The sequence below is a fragment of the Chaetodon trifascialis genome, chromosome 23, assembly GCF_039877785.1.
Source record: "Chaetodon trifascialis isolate fChaTrf1 chromosome 23, fChaTrf1.hap1, whole genome shotgun sequence".
In the NCBI taxonomy this organism is placed as follows: Eukaryota; Metazoa; Chordata; class Actinopteri; order Chaetodontiformes; family Chaetodontidae; genus Chaetodon; species Chaetodon trifascialis.
Window position 1 is genome coordinate 9026134 of NC_092078.1, and position 21717 is coordinate 9047850.

General features: G+C 43.6%; 3 protein-coding genes across 4 annotated transcripts; all 3 read left to right on the forward strand.

The window, feature by feature from the left end:
- Window positions 1-37: 37 nt before the first annotated feature.
- LOC139351837 (E3 ubiquitin-protein ligase ZFP91-like) lies at window positions 38-6573 on the forward strand. Its single transcript, XM_070993843.1, has 11 exons — window positions 38-1263; window positions 1607-1638; window positions 1741-1857; window positions 1970-2006; window positions 2117-2197; window positions 2306-2455; window positions 2791-2841; window positions 2937-3015; window positions 3811-3925; window positions 4092-4191; window positions 4645-6573. The coding sequence occupies exons 1-11, from the start codon at window positions 923-925 to the stop codon at window positions 5495-5497; spliced, it is 1956 nt and encodes a 651-aa protein (XP_070849944.1). The 5' UTR covers window positions 38-922; the 3' UTR covers window positions 5498-6573.
- A 1200-nt stretch (window positions 6574-7773) lies between these two features.
- Window positions 7774-12433, forward strand: LOC139351309 (uncharacterized). Of its 2 annotated transcripts, none has more exons than XM_070993145.1 (3): window positions 7774-8137; window positions 8658-8960; window positions 10305-11982. In XM_070993145.1, exons 1-3 carry the CDS (start codon window positions 8006-8008, stop codon window positions 10479-10481), a joined length of 612 nt encoding a protein of 203 aa, XP_070849246.1. In that variant the 5' UTR covers window positions 7774-8005; the 3' UTR covers window positions 10482-11982. The 2 variants fall into 2 exon arrangements, with proteins under 2 accessions (XP_070849246.1, XP_070849245.1); XM_070993144.1 differs by having other exon boundaries at window positions 7775-8137; window positions 8655-8960; window positions 10305-12433.
- Window positions 12434-12816: 383 nt separating this feature from the next.
- LOC139351329 (uncharacterized) lies at window positions 12817-21205 on the forward strand. The gene is made up of 8 exons (XM_070993169.1): window positions 12817-12957; window positions 14675-14784; window positions 14994-15078; window positions 15162-15357; window positions 16092-17167; window positions 17522-18312; window positions 19599-19802; window positions 19885-21205. Exons 1-8 carry the CDS (start codon window positions 12866-12868, stop codon window positions 20127-20129), a joined length of 2799 nt encoding a protein of 932 aa, XP_070849270.1. The 5' UTR covers window positions 12817-12865; the 3' UTR covers window positions 20130-21205.
- The last annotated feature ends 512 nt before the right edge of the window (window positions 21206-21717 follow it).

Here is a 21717-nt window from a genome sequence, read left to right on the forward strand (position 1 = left end):
AACAAAATCAAAGAACATTGATTTTTTTTTTAAACTTTATTTACCAAGGGGAGTTTTTGTTGACAACGTACCCTGGTACCCACATTCACCCCTGTAAGCTTAGTAAAAGGCAGTGGTAAACAGACGTTTTAAACTAAGTTTAAAAACCAAAGTTGGAACAGAATGCATCTTCTTTCCACAGGTGGTGCACAGAAACAACAAACCTGTCTGGATGGTTCATATCATTACAACAGATCATAAGATCTGCTCTTTATAAACCAATAAATCAATTAGCTGACACACAGGAAGCCAGTGCAGGGATCTGGGAAATGGACTGATGTTTTACACTTTCTTCATCTTGCTGAGACATGAATCATTTTAAGGTGAAAATAGGAACATATGGAATAGTTTCATGTGGATGTTAGAATGTAGTAGTAGTAGTAGTAGTAGTAGTAGTGCTTAATGGTATTTAATTGTTTATAGGACCAAAATAACTGCGATGGATTCATATTTTAACTAGTTTAACACAATTACATAAATGAATAGCGCTAAAAACTACATTTCCTATAACTATCCTTCTACTGAGTATGGAAGCCCGTGAGTCCAAACGTACTGCGTTCTCTTATCCGCTTTACTGCTGCTGTTCTTAAAGGAGACGCATCCCAAACAGGCTGAGTCTCTGCCAAAGAAATATGAGGTTTGCTATAGCTTTAAGAAGTAAATAACGCTGAATGATTGTGAAATTATATTCATCATAAAACGTAACTTTTTGATTAATGAGCGAGTTAATGAAGTGCTTGCGTAGTAACTGATTTACTCTTGACCGAGCTAACAAAACTTGGTCCCACTAGGGCCTTCTACGTTACGTTGGTCTTAAATCTTCCATCCTCATAATTAACTAATAACAAAGTGTGTAGTATCATAACAGTTAAATAAGAGAGGAATGGAGTCGGAGGACGACGAGGTTTCAAACGCTCGTCCCGGGATTGAGACAACCGGCGACTCAACGGAGGCCGCTAAACAATCCCCGGACTCGACTGAATCGTCCAGCCGGAGAAGAGCAAGTAGAAGACGCGTGACTACCGCGGTGACCTCCCCGGACTCCGGTGACTCTCGGTCTGTTAGCGAGGGTCCTGTTCGTGTTTTGCGAGCCAGGGGAGCTGGAGCTGGAGCTGGCAGGGCTGGGGAGTCCAAAAATGCCAATGATGAGAAAAAACCTCCAAGTCTGCGCCGTGGACGTGGAAGACCGACGGGATCACGCTCCCAAAACACACCTGTACTACAGTAAGTAGGAGCGCAAAGGCAAATACAGCACTATTGCAACAACATCGCTGCAACACTTGCAAGAGGCTCCTTTGAAGCACTTGTGAGATTGCACGGGAAGGAGGCTTGATGCTGTAATTGTCGGAGGTGTGCGGGGTTTCTTAAAGCTATAGGTTTACCAGACCCTGAAACCAAAACAAATGTGCTGAATGCATGCGTTTTCCTGTCTGTGCTGGGTATCCTGACCTTGTTCATTGTCAAAGGGCACTGGAGTCAATGTATACTGTGTATTTTCCTTGGTGTACTGCAGGTTTATTTTGATTTGCACCTGGCTGTCATTTACTTAAGACTCTTTCTCTCACAGACCAACCAGAAAGAAGCCCACAGCCAAAAAAGGTAAAAAAAAAAAGACACATACTTTAGTCCTTCTCATCTATAAGCAGGAGTTTTGTGCCAGCAATTTATTACACCTGTCACTAATACATGAGACGTCCTCAGCATCCAAACATACCGCCAAATCTAGAAAGGGCAAAGGGACACGTCCAGCCCGAGCCACTCGCAAAACACCAGCAACAGCATGCAAGCCTGAAGCAGACATGGAGGCTTCATCATGTGGTAAGACAAAGACACAGTTGCATTATTTTTACTCCACACTGTACAACTGTACAAATATCAGTACAGTAAGACTGTAGAGCGGCAGTCATGTGAAACTGTCTCTGTTTTTCAGGAGAGGAAACAGGTGTTTTGAAAGGAAACAACGACAAGTGAGTGTTGTAACACTTATTAAATGAGCAGCAGAGAAAATGCTGGATTTCTGTTTGATTTGCCAAAATGAATTTCATTGTGGCCCATATGATGTTGATGTCCATGTTAGCGTTACAGATGCAGATACTGATGAAGGCCCTGCATTCCGAGATGACCCAAATGACCTCATCTATAAACCCGAGACAAAGACGTACGCTGTCCTCACCGCCTTTTCTTAATGAATGTTGCTTTACATGAAGACTGCCATCTTGATCTAGAATGTCAGCAGTGAGTGAGACTTCATCTCTTTACTCCTTAGGGAAAAATCAAGGCGGCGTGCAGCGTTACAACAAAAGGAGGTCAAGAAAGAGGAGTCCGAAAAAGAGGAAGAAGAAAATGACATAAAAAAGGACGAGTCAGCCAAGATGAGTGAAGATGGAGTGGGCAGTAATGCAGAGCCACCCAAGAAGTAAGCAAAGCATGGATTGATAATTAGTAAAGTGAACACATTTTAGATTATATGAAGTCAAGAGGAAAAGAGAGCTGGTTAAACCACGTTTAGTATCTGAGCTTCGTCATGCCAAAAGAAAATTATTTAATGGTTTTGCTATTGTGAATGACATCATTGTTGTCTCCGGTCATTTATGTTTGTAATTAAATCATAGCAACCTAAATTATATGAAAATCAAATTATGCAAAACCCAGAGAGGGAGATTCATGACTGTTTACGACAGTCGGAAGTTTGGGAAGACAGATTAAAGTGTCTGATTTGGAATTCAAAGTCTGTTTTGCAACCTGTTTCAGGAGAGGTAGACAACAAAAAGATGAGAAAGCCCCTCGTCTGCCCAAACGAAGGTAACAGTCTTAATTGTCTTATTCACTATTGATGACTAGTCCTGTTTGGATCAAGTATGATTATCACATGGTTTCCCTTTGTTGTTTCTTCACAGGAAAAAGCCCCCAGTGCAGTATGTCCGCTGTGAAATGGAGGGGTGTGGCACTGTCTTGGCCCACCCACGCTACCTACAGGTTTGCCATCATGTCAGCTCTAACCATGACAACCCCAAATCATTTTTAATGGGACAGTTCACCCCAAAATCAAATGAACATTTTTTCCTATTACTTGTAGTGATATTTATCCATCTGTGTTGTTTTGGTGTGAGTTTCTGAGTTCTGGAGATAAAGAGACGTCTGCCTTCTCTTCTTCTATGGAAGCAGGTGGCACTATTTTCTTTCTATGAAACTACACCCGCCAGCTGTATCACTGCACAGAAGTACGCATGCATCTACTCCCCTAACTGTAGTCTGACATTACTAGCTTGTAGAGGTTAGTTAATGGCTAACGGCTAGCTAACGTTACAGTGGAGGACGGGCCGTCACAAGTATGAGCCTCTTGTCAGTGAGCAGATGCACCTTCTGCGCAGTGATACGGCTGAAGTTACAAAGAAAGAAAATAGTCCCAACATGAAAGTGCTCACAACAGGGTCTGTGGATTATCTGGAGAAACTGTGTCATGATTACTGGAAAGAGACATTATTGTTGAGTTTTGTAAATGTATTTTGTGGAACTTTGAGCAACACAAGCTGAGTTCCATCTCGTTCCATTACAATCGAGATATCTCCAGAACTCAGCACCTCACCAAGACAATCTAGGTGGATAAATAGTACGACAGGTAAGTGTGTTTTTGGGGTGAACTGTCCCTTTAAATTTGGCACCGCACAGTAGCAACAAAATTAGCATCAGTGTTTAAATGATTGAAATAGTTTCACCTGTAAAGGAGTGGCTCTTCATCCAGTGGACTTTTCTCTCCTCTCTGTTTTTCAGCACCATATAAAATACCAGCACCTGCTAAAGAAGAAGTACGTGTGCGATCACCCGTCGTGTGGGCGCTTGTTTCGTCTGCAGAAGCAGCTGTTGCGCCATGCTAAACACCATACAGGTGATGCCAGGGAACAGATGTTTATTTGCCGTCTTCAGACTGGCACAATACCTTATGTTGATGCATTTGTTCATGAAAACAATTATGCCATTTATGAGGTGCTTCAAATTACTAGTAGAGCACAACAAGCAATCACATCCTTGTGTTTTTGGCGTCTGTCTTTCAGATCAAAGGGACTACATCTGTGAATACTGTGCTCGAGCCTTCAAGAGCTCCCATAACCTGGCTGTGCACCGGATGATCCACACAGGAGAGAAGCCAATACAGTGAGTGGGCACGACATTTTACAGCGTCATGTCATAACGTCACAACTCCGGACAGGAAAGAAATGTGTCCAGTTATTATCAGGACGCTCATTATTTCAGTTCAGTCTTTTTTATTTAGGAATGATCCATTTAAAATAACCCTGCAGTTTACTTAGATTTATTCTTTAATGTTAACTACAGCCATTCTTTGTGTTGCTTTCATGGAGAAATCAAGTTTTCATGGTGGTGGAAGGTAACTAAGTACATGTAACTCAGATACTGTAATAAGGTACAATTCTGAGGTACTTCATGTTCATAAAAATCAAAATTATCATGTAAAATGCAATACACTTTGTATATACAGCCACTGAATACTTCTTCCGCCACTTGTTCAGAGTAAATTGAAGTGTAAAGTGTTGGGCTAGACTTCAACTTCAAGGCTTTGACCTGCTCTTTGTCTCCACCCTGTGGCAGGTGTGAGATCTGCGGCTTCACCTGCCGTCAGAAGGCCTCCTTAAACTGGCACATGAAGAAGCACGATGCAGAGGCCTCCTACCAGTTCTCTTGCTCCATTTGTGGCAAAAAGTTTGAGAAAAAGGACTCAGTCGTTGCCCACAAGGCCAAGAGCCACCCCGAGGTGCTCATAGCTGAAGCCCTAGCAGCTAATGGGGGCTCAGTAATAAGCAGCCCCACCCCAGTACCAGAGACTGTCCCAGTGCTCACCCAGCCCGACCAGCCCTCTGTGAGCCAGGAGAGCCACGACAACCAGGACGGGGGGAGTGGTATGCTCACCCCACTGCAGCAGGTGATGCTCCCGCTCGCTCCACAGACGCAGGTTGATGTATCTCAAAACCAGTTCCTCCAGCTGCCCACGCATCATGTGGTGCAGGTGGCACATCAGCAGCAAGCCCCCACCTTGCTGCAACTCACCCCTGCTTCTCCTGCTCAGCTCTCCAACAGCAGCCACTCCCAGCTCATCCAGCTCTCCACCCTTCCTGCCAGCACTGGGACATCCATGTCCACTGTGGACCCCCAGAGCACCCTCCTCACCCTGAGCTCCGTCACCACGCTGGCCTCCACAGCCTCCCTGGCTTCCCAGCCAGGCGTGCAATGGGGCAGGGAGGCTCAGGAGGATTCACAGCTGCCCGGGGAGGGGGAGCTGTGGGAAAGGGTGGTGGTGGGTGACGGTCAACAGGATGTAGGGGAAATGATGTGGGAGGGTAACGGGGAGAGGAGGAAAGACGATGAAGGGATGGTTTGGGGGAGAGAAGGAGAGAGGCAGATTCTGTTACAGTGTGCTGAGGTTCATGGTGATAGTTTAATCTAGACAGAAGGCCTCAAAATGAGCTGAAACAGAAAGTTTATGCACAGTAAGCTGAAGGAGACACAAGTCAGAAGAAAGTTTGGTTTAAGAAAGAAAAGTGATAAGCTGACACTATGAATATTTGAAATAAAAGACTTGATGAGTGTAGCACCATAGTCATATATAACACATAGCTACAGAGAGCTACTTTACATCAGGGAGTGTGATTTATAATATAGATTACATACACTTCTTTTACCACTTAATGAATATTTTGTAACGTTTTGGTTTTGTCACCCTTGTGTTTGTATATATGTGCTTTAAATTTTTTTAGAGATGAAATACCGAAAGATGATTGTACATATTGTACAAGAAAGTCAGAAATGACATTTATGTCCTCATAGTATCCCCGTTGTTTTTTTTTTATGTGTCTCTTGGATGAGTATCTTTACTTTAAAATTGCACAGAAAGAGTACTGTGAGCAACAAAATGAGGTTCTCGGTGTAAAAGAATCATCAGATATTAAAAATGTAGTGGATTTTTAGTCTGGACCTTTAGACAAAGCTGAAATCTGAAATTCTTTAAGAAAAGCAACATCTTTTCTTTGCTAAATGACGCAGTTGACCGTATTCGTTGCAGACATTTTGAGTTGTAGTAGTAGTAGCACAGGTGTTGCTTATAACTTTGGCTCTGTTCTGATCGAGGGTCTCGGTCAGTCGTGGCTTTGTGACAGTGAGCCAGCAAGCACAAATCTTGACCCGGATCTCCTACTGTGACGTGTCAAAATGCCTTTTGTAAAATGTGCTTTCCTTGCTTGATCGTATTCATTTCCAGGAACCTCAGTAGTGCCACTTCCCCTTCAAATTGTACTCTGTTCCATCTGATTTAATTACTGATTCGTGCTTTAATTTGTTCTCACATGTAAGACTATGCAGGCAGGCAGTATTAAAATGGAAAGAGTTTTTGTCCGCGATTTTCTTTTGAAGCAATCTTAGATAATATACCTCTGTACACTGCCACCACTACTGAGCACTCATAATCTTACAGTCTTAATTTATCAGAAAATGTATTCAGAATAACAATAAACAAATTACATTCTGATGTCTATGTTTATTATTTCTGACTTTAAAAAGGTGGCACATTTTTAGTTTATGTATCTGGGAATCACACACTAATTAATGTAAATATAGTGTAAATTTAGTCAAACGACTATATTTCATCAGCAAACTGGGGCAGGTTGAAGTGAACATTTTAAAGAAGCAAAAACAAGCAGCATCAAATCACATTTAGGATATGGCATGCTCAAAAAATGGCTAATAAAAACCATTAAAAGCACACACGTCCACTACAAACACATTTTACAATCATAACTTTGTAATAATAGACTACAAAACTGTAATTTACAATGAAAGAATAAGAGTCAAGACAGTTTCATTTATACACTCCAATATCACATATTTGCCACAAGGGGCTTTATAATCTGTATAGTACACAACCTCTCTTAAAACCTCGTTTTGGATAAGGAAAAACTGTAATGGAAAAAATGAAGGAAACCTCAGGAAGAGCAACAGAATAGAGATCCCTCCTCCAAGACATGAAATACATGTTGTTTGTCCAGAACAGATCAGCACAATGAAATCATATTAAAATAGTTAAACTCCTTTATACATACAGTATAACACAAAGGACTCATGACACACATAAAAAGATACACAAGGAAGCCAGTATTAGACATAGCACATGGCATGCACATAGAAAATACACTGTAACTCCAGCATTTATGTGTGTGTGTCTGTAACATTGCGAAATAACAACATAATTATGTATTTTCTATATATAATTTTCTGTCTGTTCATCAAACAAGAAAAAAGGAGAATTCTAGAAAATATGATTATCTAAAATAAAAATATCTTAAGTTTTAACTTTAAAAATGCAAATATGAAAATTAAAAAAATAATAGAAAAATCAATTGACAGCTTGTTGTTTCAGAAGGAGTGTGTGTGCTACATATATAATAATAATAAAGGGATTTTTTTCTTTATTATTTTATACTCTTCTACTAAATATCTTTATGTTTTTAAAAAAAATCTCCATGAGGGGAAAACCAAACAAATCTCCATACTTGTCCTCGTCAGCATTTCAATGGTGATAAAATATGGTGGTTTCTCTCATGTGGTGTTTAATCCCTCCTAATAAACACAGTGGTATTATTGTGGACGGATGGGTGGGCCACATGGTGACGTTTTTTGGGAGAAAAAAAACCCCTCCTGTGCGTCCCCCTAAAAACGCCCCTGTGGCTTGCGGAACCAATTAAATCCCGTGCCGTTGCGTGCATGCCAACATGAACACCGACATAAACACGCTTCACTGACACTCGTCGCGAGCACCGACGGCCTCGCGTTTAAACCGCGTAACTGTCCCAAAAAACGACGACTGTTTTGGTGCCCATATTGACGACGTCGGGGGGGTTCTTCGCTCGGTGTTCATCCGGCTGGCTGCTAACCCACCTTTATAAACAGGGCTGGAGTGCAAATGGCAGAGCAGGACGAGCAGCGGCAGATAACCGCGCTGGACACGCCGGTGCCCGGCCGGGCACAGACGGGGAGAGCGGTGGCTCTTGCGCGGCTGTTACACCACGAATGCTCTGTACTCCTCCAACTATACGTGAGTTATCAGTTCACACGGTCGTTATGCTTCCCTCACGCTCGCGCTCCCCTTCCCGTTACTTGTGGCTTTACTGTAACGCGAGCATGTCCTCGTGCTGAGGCAGCTAGCTACCTGTCGCGTTTGGATCCTGTGTTTGACTTTAGCTGTAGGACCATTAACATGCGCACTTGTGTGTTTTTCAAAGGGATGCTGTGGTGCAGAGTGTAATCACACTAAAAGACCCCTCCACCCCCACTAGCACCACCTCCACCTCCTCCCCACCATTTCCCCGGGGTGTCTAATGGATAGAGTGTATTGGATTCTCCCCCCTGCTCTTATGCTTCTCTGCCTCATCTTGCTTTTAGAACACCATTTAACTGATCAGTATAATCAATATGGCTGTCACTTAGTGTTAACTTTGTAATTGATTTAAAATATGATTAAAGGCACAAGCGCAAGCCCTGCAGCACCATACATCTGTCTGCTTTGCACTCAGCATCAAATGAAAAAAAAACCTCTTCCCCTTGTCTTTCAGAAGGAGAAGGAGACCTTCCTGTCGGACCACACCCCAGACGGCGGGCGCATCGTGTCCCTGTCCCCTGAGTCGGAGGGGCCTAGCACGGAGCAGCAGGTGCTGTTGCTGCACTCGGCTCTGCGGCAGTGCCTGGGGCTGCTTCACTGTGTCATCCTGAAGGAAGAGGAGGAGTGGGGGGAGCTGGAAGGCGACTACGAGACCATGAGGAAGAACGTCCGCCTCCGGCTGGAGCACTTGCTCCACAGCACCAAAGATCTGACCGAGGACGCGACCCTGGAAGTCACCCCAGACCACCAGTGTAACGAGGTACAGTATGTGTCACGTGACCCGACTTCTCCTGCAATTACAAGACACTGCAATTAGAAACACACACACACAATATATATATATATATATATATATATATATATATATATATATATATATATATATATATATATATATATATATATATATATATTGTGTGTGTGTGTGTGTGTGTGTGTGTGTGTGTGTATATGCATCTTCTGGTAACACATATACAAACCTATAATGTACCACTTTCAAGTTGCATATTTTTAGGAAAAACAAAAGCCAAAGTCTTGGATGAATGGCAGCCGAAAGAAAAAAACTGCTAGAAACATAAATTTATCCTAATAAAGGACTTTTTTCTTCTTCTCCCATGTTTTCTCCCACTAACAGGCTAATTTAAATGTTTCCTGTGTGATCAGCCAACTTGGTCTCTGTAAAGTATTGCATAATTCCCATTAAAAAGGACAACAGACGACAAAATGCCCCCATCATACCATCATACAGATGGCCAAGAAAACCCTGCTTTCCTTCATGAAATGTAGCTTTATCTCCTACATTTGTCCGTTATGTGCTTTCATTATGATATCACAAGAATTAGCTCATCTACATCGAATGTGTCAGAGACTTTCAGCACAAAAAGACCCCACAAAGTCGGGTTTTTCCAAGCTGTGAGCCCTCTGTTATGTCTTCATAACATAATGAAATGGAAGAGCTTCAGCAAGGGTGTGACTAAACCCTGTATTACACGAATGATACCTTTATGTGAACATGACTAATGCTGGGAGCAAAGGTTCAAATCATTAGCTTAATCGCGTAGATATCCGAGACAATCTTTTGACTTTAAAGCTTCACTGAACAGAGACTTATCACCCAACTCTGAAGTTCTTCTCAGCTCCACAGAGCGTCTTTAAGCTCTCCAGTTTTGGCCGCAGCAGGCAGCACCGAACAGCAGACACAGTTAGCAGCTAGCTGGTGAACATAAAGGAAGTTTAGCAGCTACAGAGACAGAAAGTTAATATTTGTCCAAGTGGATACAAACATCTGCCAGAGATGTAAATAAGCAGCTGTTTTTTGTGTTAGCAGCTTGTTTCTTCTGACCTCAAGTGCTTAAAGGATCAGCTATTGCAGATTTGCAAATAGTCTCTTAACTTGTTGCTGTGCTGCATGTTTTTCGTCTCGCTCTAACATCCCTCTCTCTGCCTTTTGACATAGATCAATGAAACTGGGCAGTTTCTGGGAAAGTTTGGGCATAAACATAAACAATGTTTTACTTTAGCCTCCCTCATCCACTAAACACCGCGTCTTATTCTTTTGCCCTGTACGTGGGTGTGAAGGTTTAACTCGCTCTCCTCTGTGTAGGAAACCGATGGCGCCGGGGGAGTTTTCGGCCTCAAAATGTGGACCTATCGAGTGCTGCTGGAGCTGATCCACTGGGCTGACCACGCTGCACAGACCCTCCATGTCCTTTACACAGAGAGGGGAGGGACAGAGGAGATCTCACTCACTTCGTCTCAACTCGACATCATGTATGAATGAACTCACTCGACACTAACAGCCAGCTTTTCCAAATTAAATATTAAGGGGTTTGGAATATGCTCTGTGTACACTAGAGGTTAAAAATGTACCGCTTCAGTAAAATCACATCTAAGCTCCTTTAACAAAAGCCCAGTAGACAGCTTTTCCCAGACGCTGGTATTTCCACAGCAAGTGCTAAAATGACCTCTAGTTTGCCCCAGTTGCTTTTTCCCTTGACAAAAACGTGAGTGCAGACTTTCAACTGTACAAAGGTTGGTTTGCGTTGTGAAGTGGCAGAGTTAGACTGTTTGAGACTGTTTTTTTTAAATGTATACAGCGTGTAATTTATTTTATTTAAGTGGATTTACCTTTGAATACTAATTATCTGCTGTTCAAAACACTCCAGAATCTACTAACTGCTAGAAGTAGCCAAAAACACATGACTGATAAACTGTGACTGACGTGCAGCTGAATCTGTAGCCGTTTGCTCTTTTAACAGGTCACTTCGCTTTTGATGTAGCGCCTTATTAACATATGTAATCCGAATGATTCCCGATCAGATTCCACGTTCTTCATGTATAGACTGAGTGCTTGTGTTGATTATGGTTTGGCGCCATCTGTGATGAACAAGTGCCATGTTTGCTGCTCTGGTCACCAAGTTCTCTCCCGATGTTATACTTGAATGTGCTGCTGCTCCGTTCACGAGTTTGAACTTTAAGACGCGAGATGCGGGTCTCGAATCTTTTCTGCCACGCCCTCCTTTGGAAGCAGAGAGAACGTTTGTTTGAGAGCCCTGTGTTAGACTGATAGTTTACAGTAGGATTGTAGTGTCTATAGCCAGAAGGATCAAACACTCTGCACCACCATGACTTCACTGTAGTGTTAAAGGCCCAAAGACTCACTGAGTGAATGAGCTGTGACTTCCAGACTTGCTGGTATGGTGAATTTCTTAATCCCATGCTTTTATCTCTGTGGTGAATAATGTGCATTTGAAGATTAAAACTAGTGTTAACCCATGTTTTGTTTTTTTACACACCACTGCTGTTTGTGTGATGGTAATAATAATAGATGCAATACCAACCAGTTTGTTTCTCTTTAATGATTTGCTGACACTTTATGTACATGTCCTTAAGTTATTAATAATGTCCCTACATGCTTCCAGGAAAGAGCTATATGATTTAAAACATTATAGGGAAATTGGGTCATTCCATTTAATAGCTGACATACCCGAGAGAGTCTTTTATTGCACGACAGGTAAGCGTAACAGGCAAACACTCAGAATATCCAAATGTATAGTGTTTCCTATAATAAATGACTAATAAATGAATATTTTCATTGGTTTAAACTGAGTTGTTCTGTCAAGAAATTTTCCCTGTAATTAGAACTAAATTAATCAGCTCTTTCCAGGAAACTTCCGAGGTCATTATTTGAAAATTACAGATAATCACAGACAAATAAAGCTTTGCCAGGTTGTTTTGTTTTTTCCCCCCTGCCATTATTGGAACCCTGCATGTAGAAAAGTACTGAAGTTTGCACATTTGTTGAGAGTGACAAAATACATAAGTGACCACAGAGGATATGTCATGTTTAACAAATTAGATGAGCTCAAACATGTCAAGACATGTTATGTGAAATGGGGATTTTCTTATCTTAAGGTCAGTTCACTCCTTCTTACACTTCTCTTATAAGCACATATAATTGGGATTTGGGTTGTACTGTGTCAGTCACAATATGAATATCCATCTATTTAATCACATTTTACTCAGTAATGAAAAGTATTTAAGTGCATTTACTGAAGTGCTGAAGTACAATTCTGAGTTACATAAGTTAAGCACTTCCATTTCAGGATCCTTTATATTTCTTCCATGTCAAAGGGCAATATTTTTTATTGGACCAAACTACCCAGCTGTATGTAAAGTAGCCACAACTAGCTCCACTATATTGCTTCAGCAATAAAATACAACTGATGCTGTGATGCATTAGTGTTTTTTGTCACGGACTTCTAAAATATGTCAGCAGTTTAAAATCAGGTTTATAAGCAATTCTCATAAAATTAAGAAACGTTATTAAATATCAAGCCGTTCAAGTGATGTTTATTATGTTCAGCTGTGTAAAGAGGGCCCAGTGTGGCCAGGACCCCAAGCAGAGGATCATGGTTAACTGGTGTCTGTGTTAGCTTACAGGCCTGTCTGATTTCATAGCAGTGATTTGATCGCGCTTCCACGCCATGCTGAATTTCTACACCTTCCTTTCAGTCTGCGCATCCACAACGTTTCAGTGTTGAGGTTTTAGGTCTTTCCTCAGAGGTGAGTGCACCCCATTTTACCATTAGAACCCCAAAGGATGTTGTGCACATGCGCGTTGTGCAATCTACCGGAGCGCGAGAGGTAGGGAAGGGAGTCCTAATGGCGGAGACTGTACGGTCGCCTTTTGACTACCGGGAACCACCGACCCTCGACAGCGACGGGGATGGGAGCAAACCGCCGCCGCCAAGGGGGTGAGTGAGCACCGTGAGCCTCCGGTTTGTCGCCGCGCGGGGCTGTTTTCACCGGGGATTTGTGAGCAAAATGCCCGAGACGCACGCGCCGCGAGCGTGCACATTTGTTTAGTTAACGTTAGGAGCCTTTATTCGCGTGCATGATTTTAGCGTTATATTGCAAAAAGCGGGGCAGGGGAAGTGATTTTTGTTCGGTTTTTGGTTGCAGCTGATGTGTCCTGTGAGGCTGCGTCTTCCCCTACCCGCCTCAGCCCGCATTTAATGGCCAGCCTTTTATTTTTAATGTTTTGACGGGGCAGAAGTCTCAGCGTTAGCTGCTGGAAGCTAACATGCTAGCTGTGGTTTAGCATGAATGTTAGCATGCACCCAGCAGGAATCATCAGTTATGTTCGCTGGCCGGTGATCTGCTCTCTTATCGATAATCGTGTCATATCAGATATTTTAGACTGCAGATCCCGGATCATAATATTCATCGAACTACCTATGCTTCTGTAATTATGCTCTTAACACTGCTTGATTGCTCAGCTGGTGCAGATCATGACTCGTGGCTTGTTTGGCTTTGAGTAAACAAAGTTGCTGACCGTGAACGATATGCATCCGAAAACAGTTGACTGTCACCAGGCTCAGAGAGTTGGGGTCGCTTGGTTGTGCTGGTTAGACCTGTGTAAATGCAAACATACAGTCTGACGTGATTGCTTAAAGGGGTGGGGCCATTTTCAACATTTGGATTAAAAATCATAATAATAACCGAGATTGCTAAAATCATTGCTTGCTCACTAACTGCCTGTTTACAGTAGATCTGAGTTTCTCAATCATGGCCCTTGATCACTGCATCAAACCAGTGATTGATTCACACCTGAACTGCCAGGTACACTTCCTGCAAGAAGCCTAAACCAGCATAGATATTGTAGTTAAATATATTCCTAAATTATGGCAAGTAAAGACGAGGATGGTGGTCAGGCTGCAGTCATTGCAGCGTCAACAAAATGCATTTTAAATGGACTGTGATGAAGTGACACCTGTGTGCCATCTTCACTTGAACAAAACATTAATTAGTGCAGAAATAATTGATAAGTTGATGGACAGAAAATATATTGTCTAATATTCTGATAATTGATTAATCATTAAAGTCGCTGTTCCCAGCTTTTCATATAGATATGAGAATTTTCAGCTGTTTTACGTCCTTGTCAAAGGCATTTTTTTGGGCTCTGGGCTGTTGATTGGGCAATACACACAGTTTAAGATAGTCTCCTTTGGCTCTTGGTGATCAACAGGCTGCTCAATGACGAAATGAATTAAAATTAAAAGCTCAAAAGTAGCTGATGTGTGTATGTCTGCTTCTTTTCTTGTGCTTTACTCTTCACCCAAACCAGCAGTATATGTAGGCTGTGCAGAAATTCAAATTTCAAAGTGTCTGTTTTGATTGCTTGTCAAATCAAAGACATTTAAATGTTTCTTAAGTGGAAGAACAAGAAATACACAGCTGTCACCACTGCCGCCACCGCCACTAGTTAAGAAGTTCAAAGCCTCATTGTTGTTGTGAGTGAGTCGCAAACCTCAAAGAAATGTCACGTGAACCGATACGTGTCCTGGTTTGCCATATGTATCACGTATTTCGGTTGCCCTCCGCTCGCATGTCTCCAGGAGCGCTGCCTTGATTGCTGCTTTGTCGGAGTGTATCATTATGCTAAATGAAGCCCTGGTTTTGTTTTAACAGCCGCGTGTGTGGGAGAAAAAGGAAGGGGACACCTGTGAAGGTGTGTGACCGAGCATATGTAACAGAAGATGAGGAGGAGGAGAGCATGTCAGAACACAGCTACAGCCCTGGTATATATAGAAACACACACACTCACACACCTTTTGCCACCTGCTGTTTGTTTTTTTTTTAGCCATTCTGGTGCTTATGGAAAACAAGTGTTGTAATTAGCAGTGTATTGTATTAGGAAGAGACACCTTCCATCTTTCAAACATAAGGTCTGTGGTTGGTGATAAAGCAGTTAAGCTGTGCTAGATTTAAACAGTCCACTCTGCCCCAGGTGATAGCCAGTATCCAGAGGGTGCAGAAGACCGCCTCCCTCCACCTGGCAGTCCATACTACCTGCCTGATCCCACTCAGCTCTGGTAAGGAGGACCCTTGCCATGCTTCTTTTTTTTTTCCCTTCAGCTGCGGATCCATTTCGCTAATGTCAGTTTATGTTTTCCAGTGTGCCAGAGTTGGGGGAGGAGGGAGCGAGTGGTGTTCGGGGACCTGTGCTCTTCCATCCACCGCCCAACTGCCGGATTCGAGAAGTCCACTGTGGGACCCAGGTGCGGCTGGTTGTCATCGCAATCCGAGACATCGCCAAAGGAGAGGAGATCACGGTGGACTACAGCCTGACGGACTGGGGCGAGAATGCAATGGTGAGCCGCTAACTTGATGGTAATTCGGTGGACGAGGGATGTTTAAAGTTTATTTCAATAAATTCCACAAAACAATAAGTTGATCCGAACTAGTCTTTACTACATCACCATAGCCTGATGTAGATTATTCCTTGGTATCACAGAGCTCCATTGTTATCCAGAAACTAGCAAAAACATCAATGAGCTATACTGTTGCACCGGATGACATGATCTCTCATTACCATGAACGTGGACGGTGCACCGTCCTGCTACTTGCATCCACACCAGAATTGTGGGTGAAAATTATCCTCAACAAATGCAATATTTTACTCATGAAATAATGAAATATTTTTTTTATTTCTCTGGGACATTTACGTCATCTACCAACGATAGTTGGTAGATGACAGCAAAAGAGGGAGAGAGAGATGCTGCAGAGGTCCCTGATCATACTTGAACCAGGGACATTAACAGGTCTATGGTCAGCGTCTTAACTCCCTCCTATATATTGGTGACATCTTACAGATTTCCAGTCTTCCAAAGGAATGAATGGATTTTTGGCTGAGAGCCACAGACAGTGTTGGGAAGTCAAAAAGTTTAGTAAAATAAAGATTATCATGAGAGATTTGTTGACAATAATGGAAAAAATGATCCTCACCACCTGAATTTAAATGTGATAAGGATGTACGTAGATACTGTTAATAGAGCTGCACATTTCTCTAACGTGGTTCGTTTTAATTTGAAATCTGTCTAACCAGGAGGAAGAGGCGGGCCCCCACCCGCTGTCCCTCTCTGTGTCTGATTACCTTACCCCGTCCTGGTCACTGTCACCCTCATCCTCCCCACTCACCCACTCTGAGCCCAGTGACTCGGACCGTGAGGAGGATGAAGAGGAGGAAGACGACGATGATGACGACGACGATGAAGAGGAGGAAATTGAGGAGATAAGGGGTCGAATGCTCCGGCGCCGCAAGAAGCGCAAGCTGCCCACAGTGGTCAATTCAAAGAAGAAAACCACGCCCGCCTCCGCCAGGGGACCGGGGCGTCCCTGCTCGTCCTTCTCCCGCCCGGAACCTGTCGCACCCCCAGCCAGATCCCAGTCCCAGACCACAGTCGGCACCCTGGCACCGCCGACCACCAACATCAACAACAATATCAACATAAACATTGGCAGCTCCAGCGGTGCTACAGTGAGCCGGCGGCAGCACTGCCCGTACTGCGGACGCCACTATCGCTCTCTGGCACGCCACCTGGAGAAGCACCACGCCAACCAGCCAGAGGTCAGAACAGCCATGGAGCTGGCACACCTGCACTCACACAACTCCTCAAACGGCAGCGCCACACAACCTCACCCATCGTCGTCCTCCGCCCCCGCTCCTCACAGTCATTCCTTTGCTGTCCCTCAGCCTTCGGCCTCCAACCCAACCCCACCACCTTCCCTCTTCTCCAGGGAGAGAGAATCACCAGCGACACGCTCGAGCACAGGCGGCGTGTCCTTCTCTCTCTCGCTGTCACCGCCATCTTCGACTCAGTCTGCAGCCACCAAGAAGGGGCCGAGCTTACCGCTGCCCAACACAAAACACCCCTCACCCCCGATGGTGTCACGAGTAAAGAGCCCGTCACCGCCTCCCCCATCTGCACCCAGAAGGGGTCGGAGGATGAAGAAAGAAAAGCATGAAGAGCCGCAAAAAGTGGAGGTGGAGAGCTCGAGAAGTCAAGAGGAGCTGGCTCCACCTCCCACTCCAGAGCCAGATGTAGATCCAGATGAAGATCTGGAGCTGAGCGGAGAAGGAGAAGATGAAGCACCAGAGGAGAAGAATGGGGAGATTGTGAGGTGTGTTCAGATTATTGTCTTTTTCTTTGCACTGCTGTCTCTGAAACACTTTGTAGTCTTATTAACAATCATACAGTCCTATGAAATCCATTTGAACTTTTTTCCCGATTCTGTTTTATTTTTTCCTAAATTCCATGTATCACAATTTAAGCGCATTTATATTATTATTACTATTATAGTCGGTATTTTATAGATGATTCTGTTTTTATTATCAGCAGTTCCATCTTTGTTTTCATCATAGGGCGCTGCAGTTAGGTATTTGCTGGTAATATTTTGGGTTATTGGTGGTGCTTTGTGATTTCAGCTGCCATTTTAAAGTAATTTCTTCCTCTCTTTTGTTTCCCTCGCACACAGACATCACATGTCTCCGCTGCTCTCTTCGCTCTCCTGTTTGGTCCTCTACCTCCGCCGCCAGCAGCACTCCTATTTCCTCTCTCTAACCCGTTCTCCTCACTCTGCCGAGGCCTGGCGCCTGCTCTGCCATTCCAGCCTCTCTCTGCTCATCCTCTATAACCGCCACCGGGAATGTGAGGTGGCCAAGCTCACTGTCCAGGACTACCGCAACCGAATCACCCCCCAGGCCAGCTCTAGTAACAGCTCCCCCTCTGGCATGGAAGCCCTCCTGTCCCCCTTTGAGCGCCAGGTCCTCTGTCACCTCCCACGCGCTGGTGTTTTGGGCAAGCGTGGTCGCATCCAGCCGCTTATTTTCCCACCACACTGTGAGTCCTGCCTGGACCTATTACTTCAAACCAGCCCCAATGTGGGTGTGGACCCAGAGAGCCCCTATGTCTTCTCACGGCCCTACCACTCTCCTGCCACCCCGCTCCGGGGCACAGACCTTCTGAGAAACCTGGCACGAACCAGCGGGGCCAAGAACCCTGGAGCACTGACAGCGACACGTGTGCGGCGGCAGGTAGCAATACTGACCCAGCTTCTACTATTAGAGGAGGGTGAGGGCCAGGGTGGAGCTACCAAACGGCTGGAGGACTTCCTGGAACGAGAGTACCATGTGACCCAGAACTGCTCCGGAATCCTGCGGGATCCAGCACTGATGGGTCGTGTAGGTCGTGTTGTTCTTTATGGAGAGAGAGAGGGCGTGCTTTTCCGAGGGATGAGCCTGCAGCACATCTGCCTCGAGTTGGATGGTGAGGAGTTACATTATGCATTTCACTGTGTTCAGGAGAAAACGTTGAAGCCACTTGAGCCCAGCAGCAGGTATTTCAGGCATGCAGAGTTCAAACATTTAGATTCTGCTTCTCAGAACCTTTTCAAGGTTGAACTCCCGGCATCTGTTTTGAATGATGAAGACATACTCGACGTTTTCATTTTAATGGAAGAAACACCTTTAAAGAGGAGCTATTGATATGTATTGGACTCTAAGAGGAATGGAGGCCTTTGAAATTACTTTAAAGGGGTCAAATAAAAAACAGTGTTGCACAGAATTTGGTTCAGAAACCCAGTTGAAAGCAGCTTTATTTAAGGTAGAGAATAGTAAAATGTTCACAGCGAGGTTCGTGGATTATCTTCAGTTTATCAGGCCGTGTTTCCTGGAAAGACTCTTCGTTATTGGGTTTTTCTCATCAGTGTTTTCTATCTCAGTAACAGATGTTAAAACCTATTTAAAATCAACCAGAACTCATTTTTATGCATTTCTGGATACCACTAGGATTATGTAGGCAAATGACTTTCTTATGTGTGTGTAAATATTTGTGTTTTGGGGGTTTTGTGTGTGTGTTTATGTGATAATATTAATCCCCTGGAAATCTGCATGTTGGTGATATGAGGTCTGTTTTCTATTGTCAGACAACTGAACGAGTATGAAATTCGATCACGGCTCATCATATGTGAAACAACAGTCAACAGCTGTGCTGTGAGATCAGCTGCACTGATGTTGAAAATGTGTAGTGACAGACAACAAAAGGTTGTCATGTTCAAGTACAGACACAAAGCATCTGTTCCACGATCTAAACGAGCTACAGATGGGTATTGATGCTTCCAACACAAGCAGAAAGTGGGCAAAGCAACTCTAAACTGTGTAATTAATGTGTCTGCTGAGGACTCAGCTTCTGAAACACTGATGTTTATATGAAGCCTTGATATCTTATCCAGTGGATGTCACTAAATTTGAGTAAAATACAGACTTTGCATATCCAGTGTGAACGCGCTGCACGAAACACCGACACGAGGTCCCCTGCTAATATTAGTCCCCTGCTTTTGGAATTGAAGGAACTTTATCTCCACAAGTTTCTTATGATGAATCTGCCAGAGGGCCCGTTGGTTCAGAAGGTTAAAGCCCGACATTTTACACGTACACATCAGCTTATTAAGACATTTATTAAGTAACAGTGCTGCAGTTGATCCCTTTTCTTAAAATGCTTTATGTTCGTCATTTGATTTGGATGAACTACCCTGTTTTATCTCTGCCCCACAGTAATGTCTGGCAATTCAGGAGACTCCTTTTCAGACGATTCAGAGGCAGAGGAAGACAAGGAGGAAGTGAAGGAGAAAGCTGAGGTGATGGTGAAGAAGAAAGGACCAGGGCGACCGCCACGGAAGAAGAGAGCACCCATCCCTTCTCCGGTCAACCCATCAATAGCCAATGTTCACAAGAGGAGATGTATTCCGCCCAAATCAGGTAACATCCGCCGGTCAAGCTTCAGTTCGATCCCATGCGATTTATTTCCTGTCATTCCTCACATGTCCCCTCCGTCTCACAGGGAAGCGCGGTGTGCTGAAGCGTCCCTGGTCAGAAGCGGAGCGTGTAGCAGTGGAGACTCACCTAAAGAGAAACCTCATGGAGCTGCGAGTCCCGGCAAAGGCGGACTGTGAGCGCTGCCTCGAACTCTGCCCTCTGCTGGTGAGCAACCAGCGGGACTGGAGGGCCATCAAGTTTTACGTCCACAACCGCATCCAGCTGCTGAAGAAGCAGGGCAGGAGGGAAAGCGCCGCCTCGGTCTGCTAGGGCAAAACACCGATGTTGCAGAGGACACATCCCATAGTGTATAAACCACCAGCAATCATAAAGAAGAGAAAAAGGCTTGGGTCATGGTGGAGCGCCGCTTCTCTTTTCTTTCATGGGTGCGGTATCCGAAGTTAGGCGCATGCCCAGTCTCGTCACCCTGGCCACATGCGACTCGTGTAATAAAGCTGACTAAGCTAAGAAAACAGATGGGTTGCTCCAGTTAAGCATCATTCATCCTCAGTGATGTGTTTTTTAGCAGTTGGACAAGATGTACTTTAAAGTGTGACTATGAGTTCAGACACAGTGAATGCTTTTTTTTTTTTTTTTTTTTTTAAAGATTATTTTCCATGTCATCTTTACTTTATTAGCTAGTTGACAGTGGAGAGCGGCAGGAGATAGAGGAGAGAGGAGGTGACATGCAGCAAAGGTTCCTGGAGCGATACCAGTCCAGGAGGTTACAGTAGACACATTAGACCACCAGGACATGCAAATGATCCTCGGTCTAGTGTTTGCTTCCACTGAAGGCTGATGACCAAACATGAATGTGTAAAGCTTTGGTGGAAGAAACCATCGGTTCTGATCTTTAAAAGTCCCCGCAGACAGACTACATGTCTTCCGGACTGAGACGTGTGAACTTGTATAGTTTGTGTTTGATATTGACTGGCATTGTACCCTCAACCCATGGCCCCCAACTGACGAGTGTATTAAAAAGTATTCTTCGAAGTGTTGGACCATAATGCACCTGTGAAGTGGTTCTTGCATACCCCCTCATACCATGATCATAGTCAGACTGTTATGTATCAAGGCACGCCTACTTGAATTTATTGCGTATCAGAATTAAAAAAAAATATTACATATGGTCTTATTCACAGTGTAAATACTTCCTAATCTATGAAAAGTATACACTAGTGTTGACAAAGTTAGTATTGTGTTATGGTGTATATACTGTAAATACTACCTGTACTTATTAAAGTGTATGACATTTTGCTGTGTTTTCTTAAACTGGATTGTAAAGTGAGTTTTACATTGTGGATGCAGAGTGACACAAAGAAAATAGAAATGACAAATAAATACAGGATCCCATATTGATTGAGTTTATTCAAAAAGCTGATTTATTTATTGATTTTTTTTTTTCCCACATCAACAATCACGTGGACGAAAAACACAAACACCTTTCTGCACAACAAAGTACCAAAAGTGAACTGACATTCAAACACAACCTGTTAACTCAGGTTGAAAGTAAAGCTGCCTCAGTCCAGATGTCAAGTTCAAAAAATATTTCAGTCATTTCACACCAAAGGAATTCAGTGAGCGATACAAAGAGGAGAGAGGATTAACATGTCATCATAGCACAAAGTTTGTTAGCCAGACAGAAAACTGAAGGCGCACGCTACCTAAATGAGCCCATCAGTTATATTTAACAGCATGGTTACAAGATTAAACTCAACAAACAGCAAGAAAATATTGATCACTGAATGAATGAAGATATCTAAATATCTAAAAATGTCTACACATGACAAAGAATCTGCTTGTTTAACAGCAAGGCAAATACATGCAAGTTAAAGTTTACCAGAATTTAAATGACAAA

Bases quoted from the DNA above. Each gene is read 5' to 3' on its own strand.
- LOC139351837 (XM_070993843.1), top strand. From the start codon at position 923: ATGGAGTCGGAGGACGACGAGGTTTCAAACGCTCGTCCCGGGATTGAG. The intron at 2,842-2,936 runs GTAACAGTCTTA...GTTTCTTCACAG, and splicing joins CCTCGTCTGCCCAAACGAAG to GAAAAAGCCCCCAGTGCAGT. The intron at 3,926-4,091 runs GTGATGCCAGGG...TCTGTCTTTCAG, and splicing joins CCATGCTAAACACCATACAG to ATCAAAGGGACTACATCTGT.
- LOC139351309 (XM_070993144.1), top strand. From the start codon at position 8,006: ATGGCAGAGCAGGACGAGCAGCGGCAGATAACCGCGCTGGACACGCCG. The intron at 8,138-8,654 runs GTGAGTTATCAG...CTTGTCTTTCAG, and splicing joins CTGTACTCCTCCAACTATAC to AAGGAGAAGGAGACCTTCCT. The intron at 8,961-10,304 runs GTACAGTATGTG...TCCTCTGTGTAG, and splicing joins CAGACCACCAGTGTAACGAG to GAAACCGATGGCGCCGGGGG.
- LOC139351329 (XM_070993169.1), top strand. From the start codon at position 12,866: ATGGCGGAGACTGTACGGTCGCCTTTTGACTACCGGGAACCACCGACC. The intron at 12,958-14,674 runs GTGAGTGAGCAC...TTGTTTTAACAG, and splicing joins AAACCGCCGCCGCCAAGGGG to CCGCGTGTGTGGGAGAAAAA. The intron at 15,358-16,091 runs GTGAGCCGCTAA...CTGTCTAACCAG, and splicing joins ACTGGGGCGAGAATGCAATG to GAGGAAGAGGCGGGCCCCCA.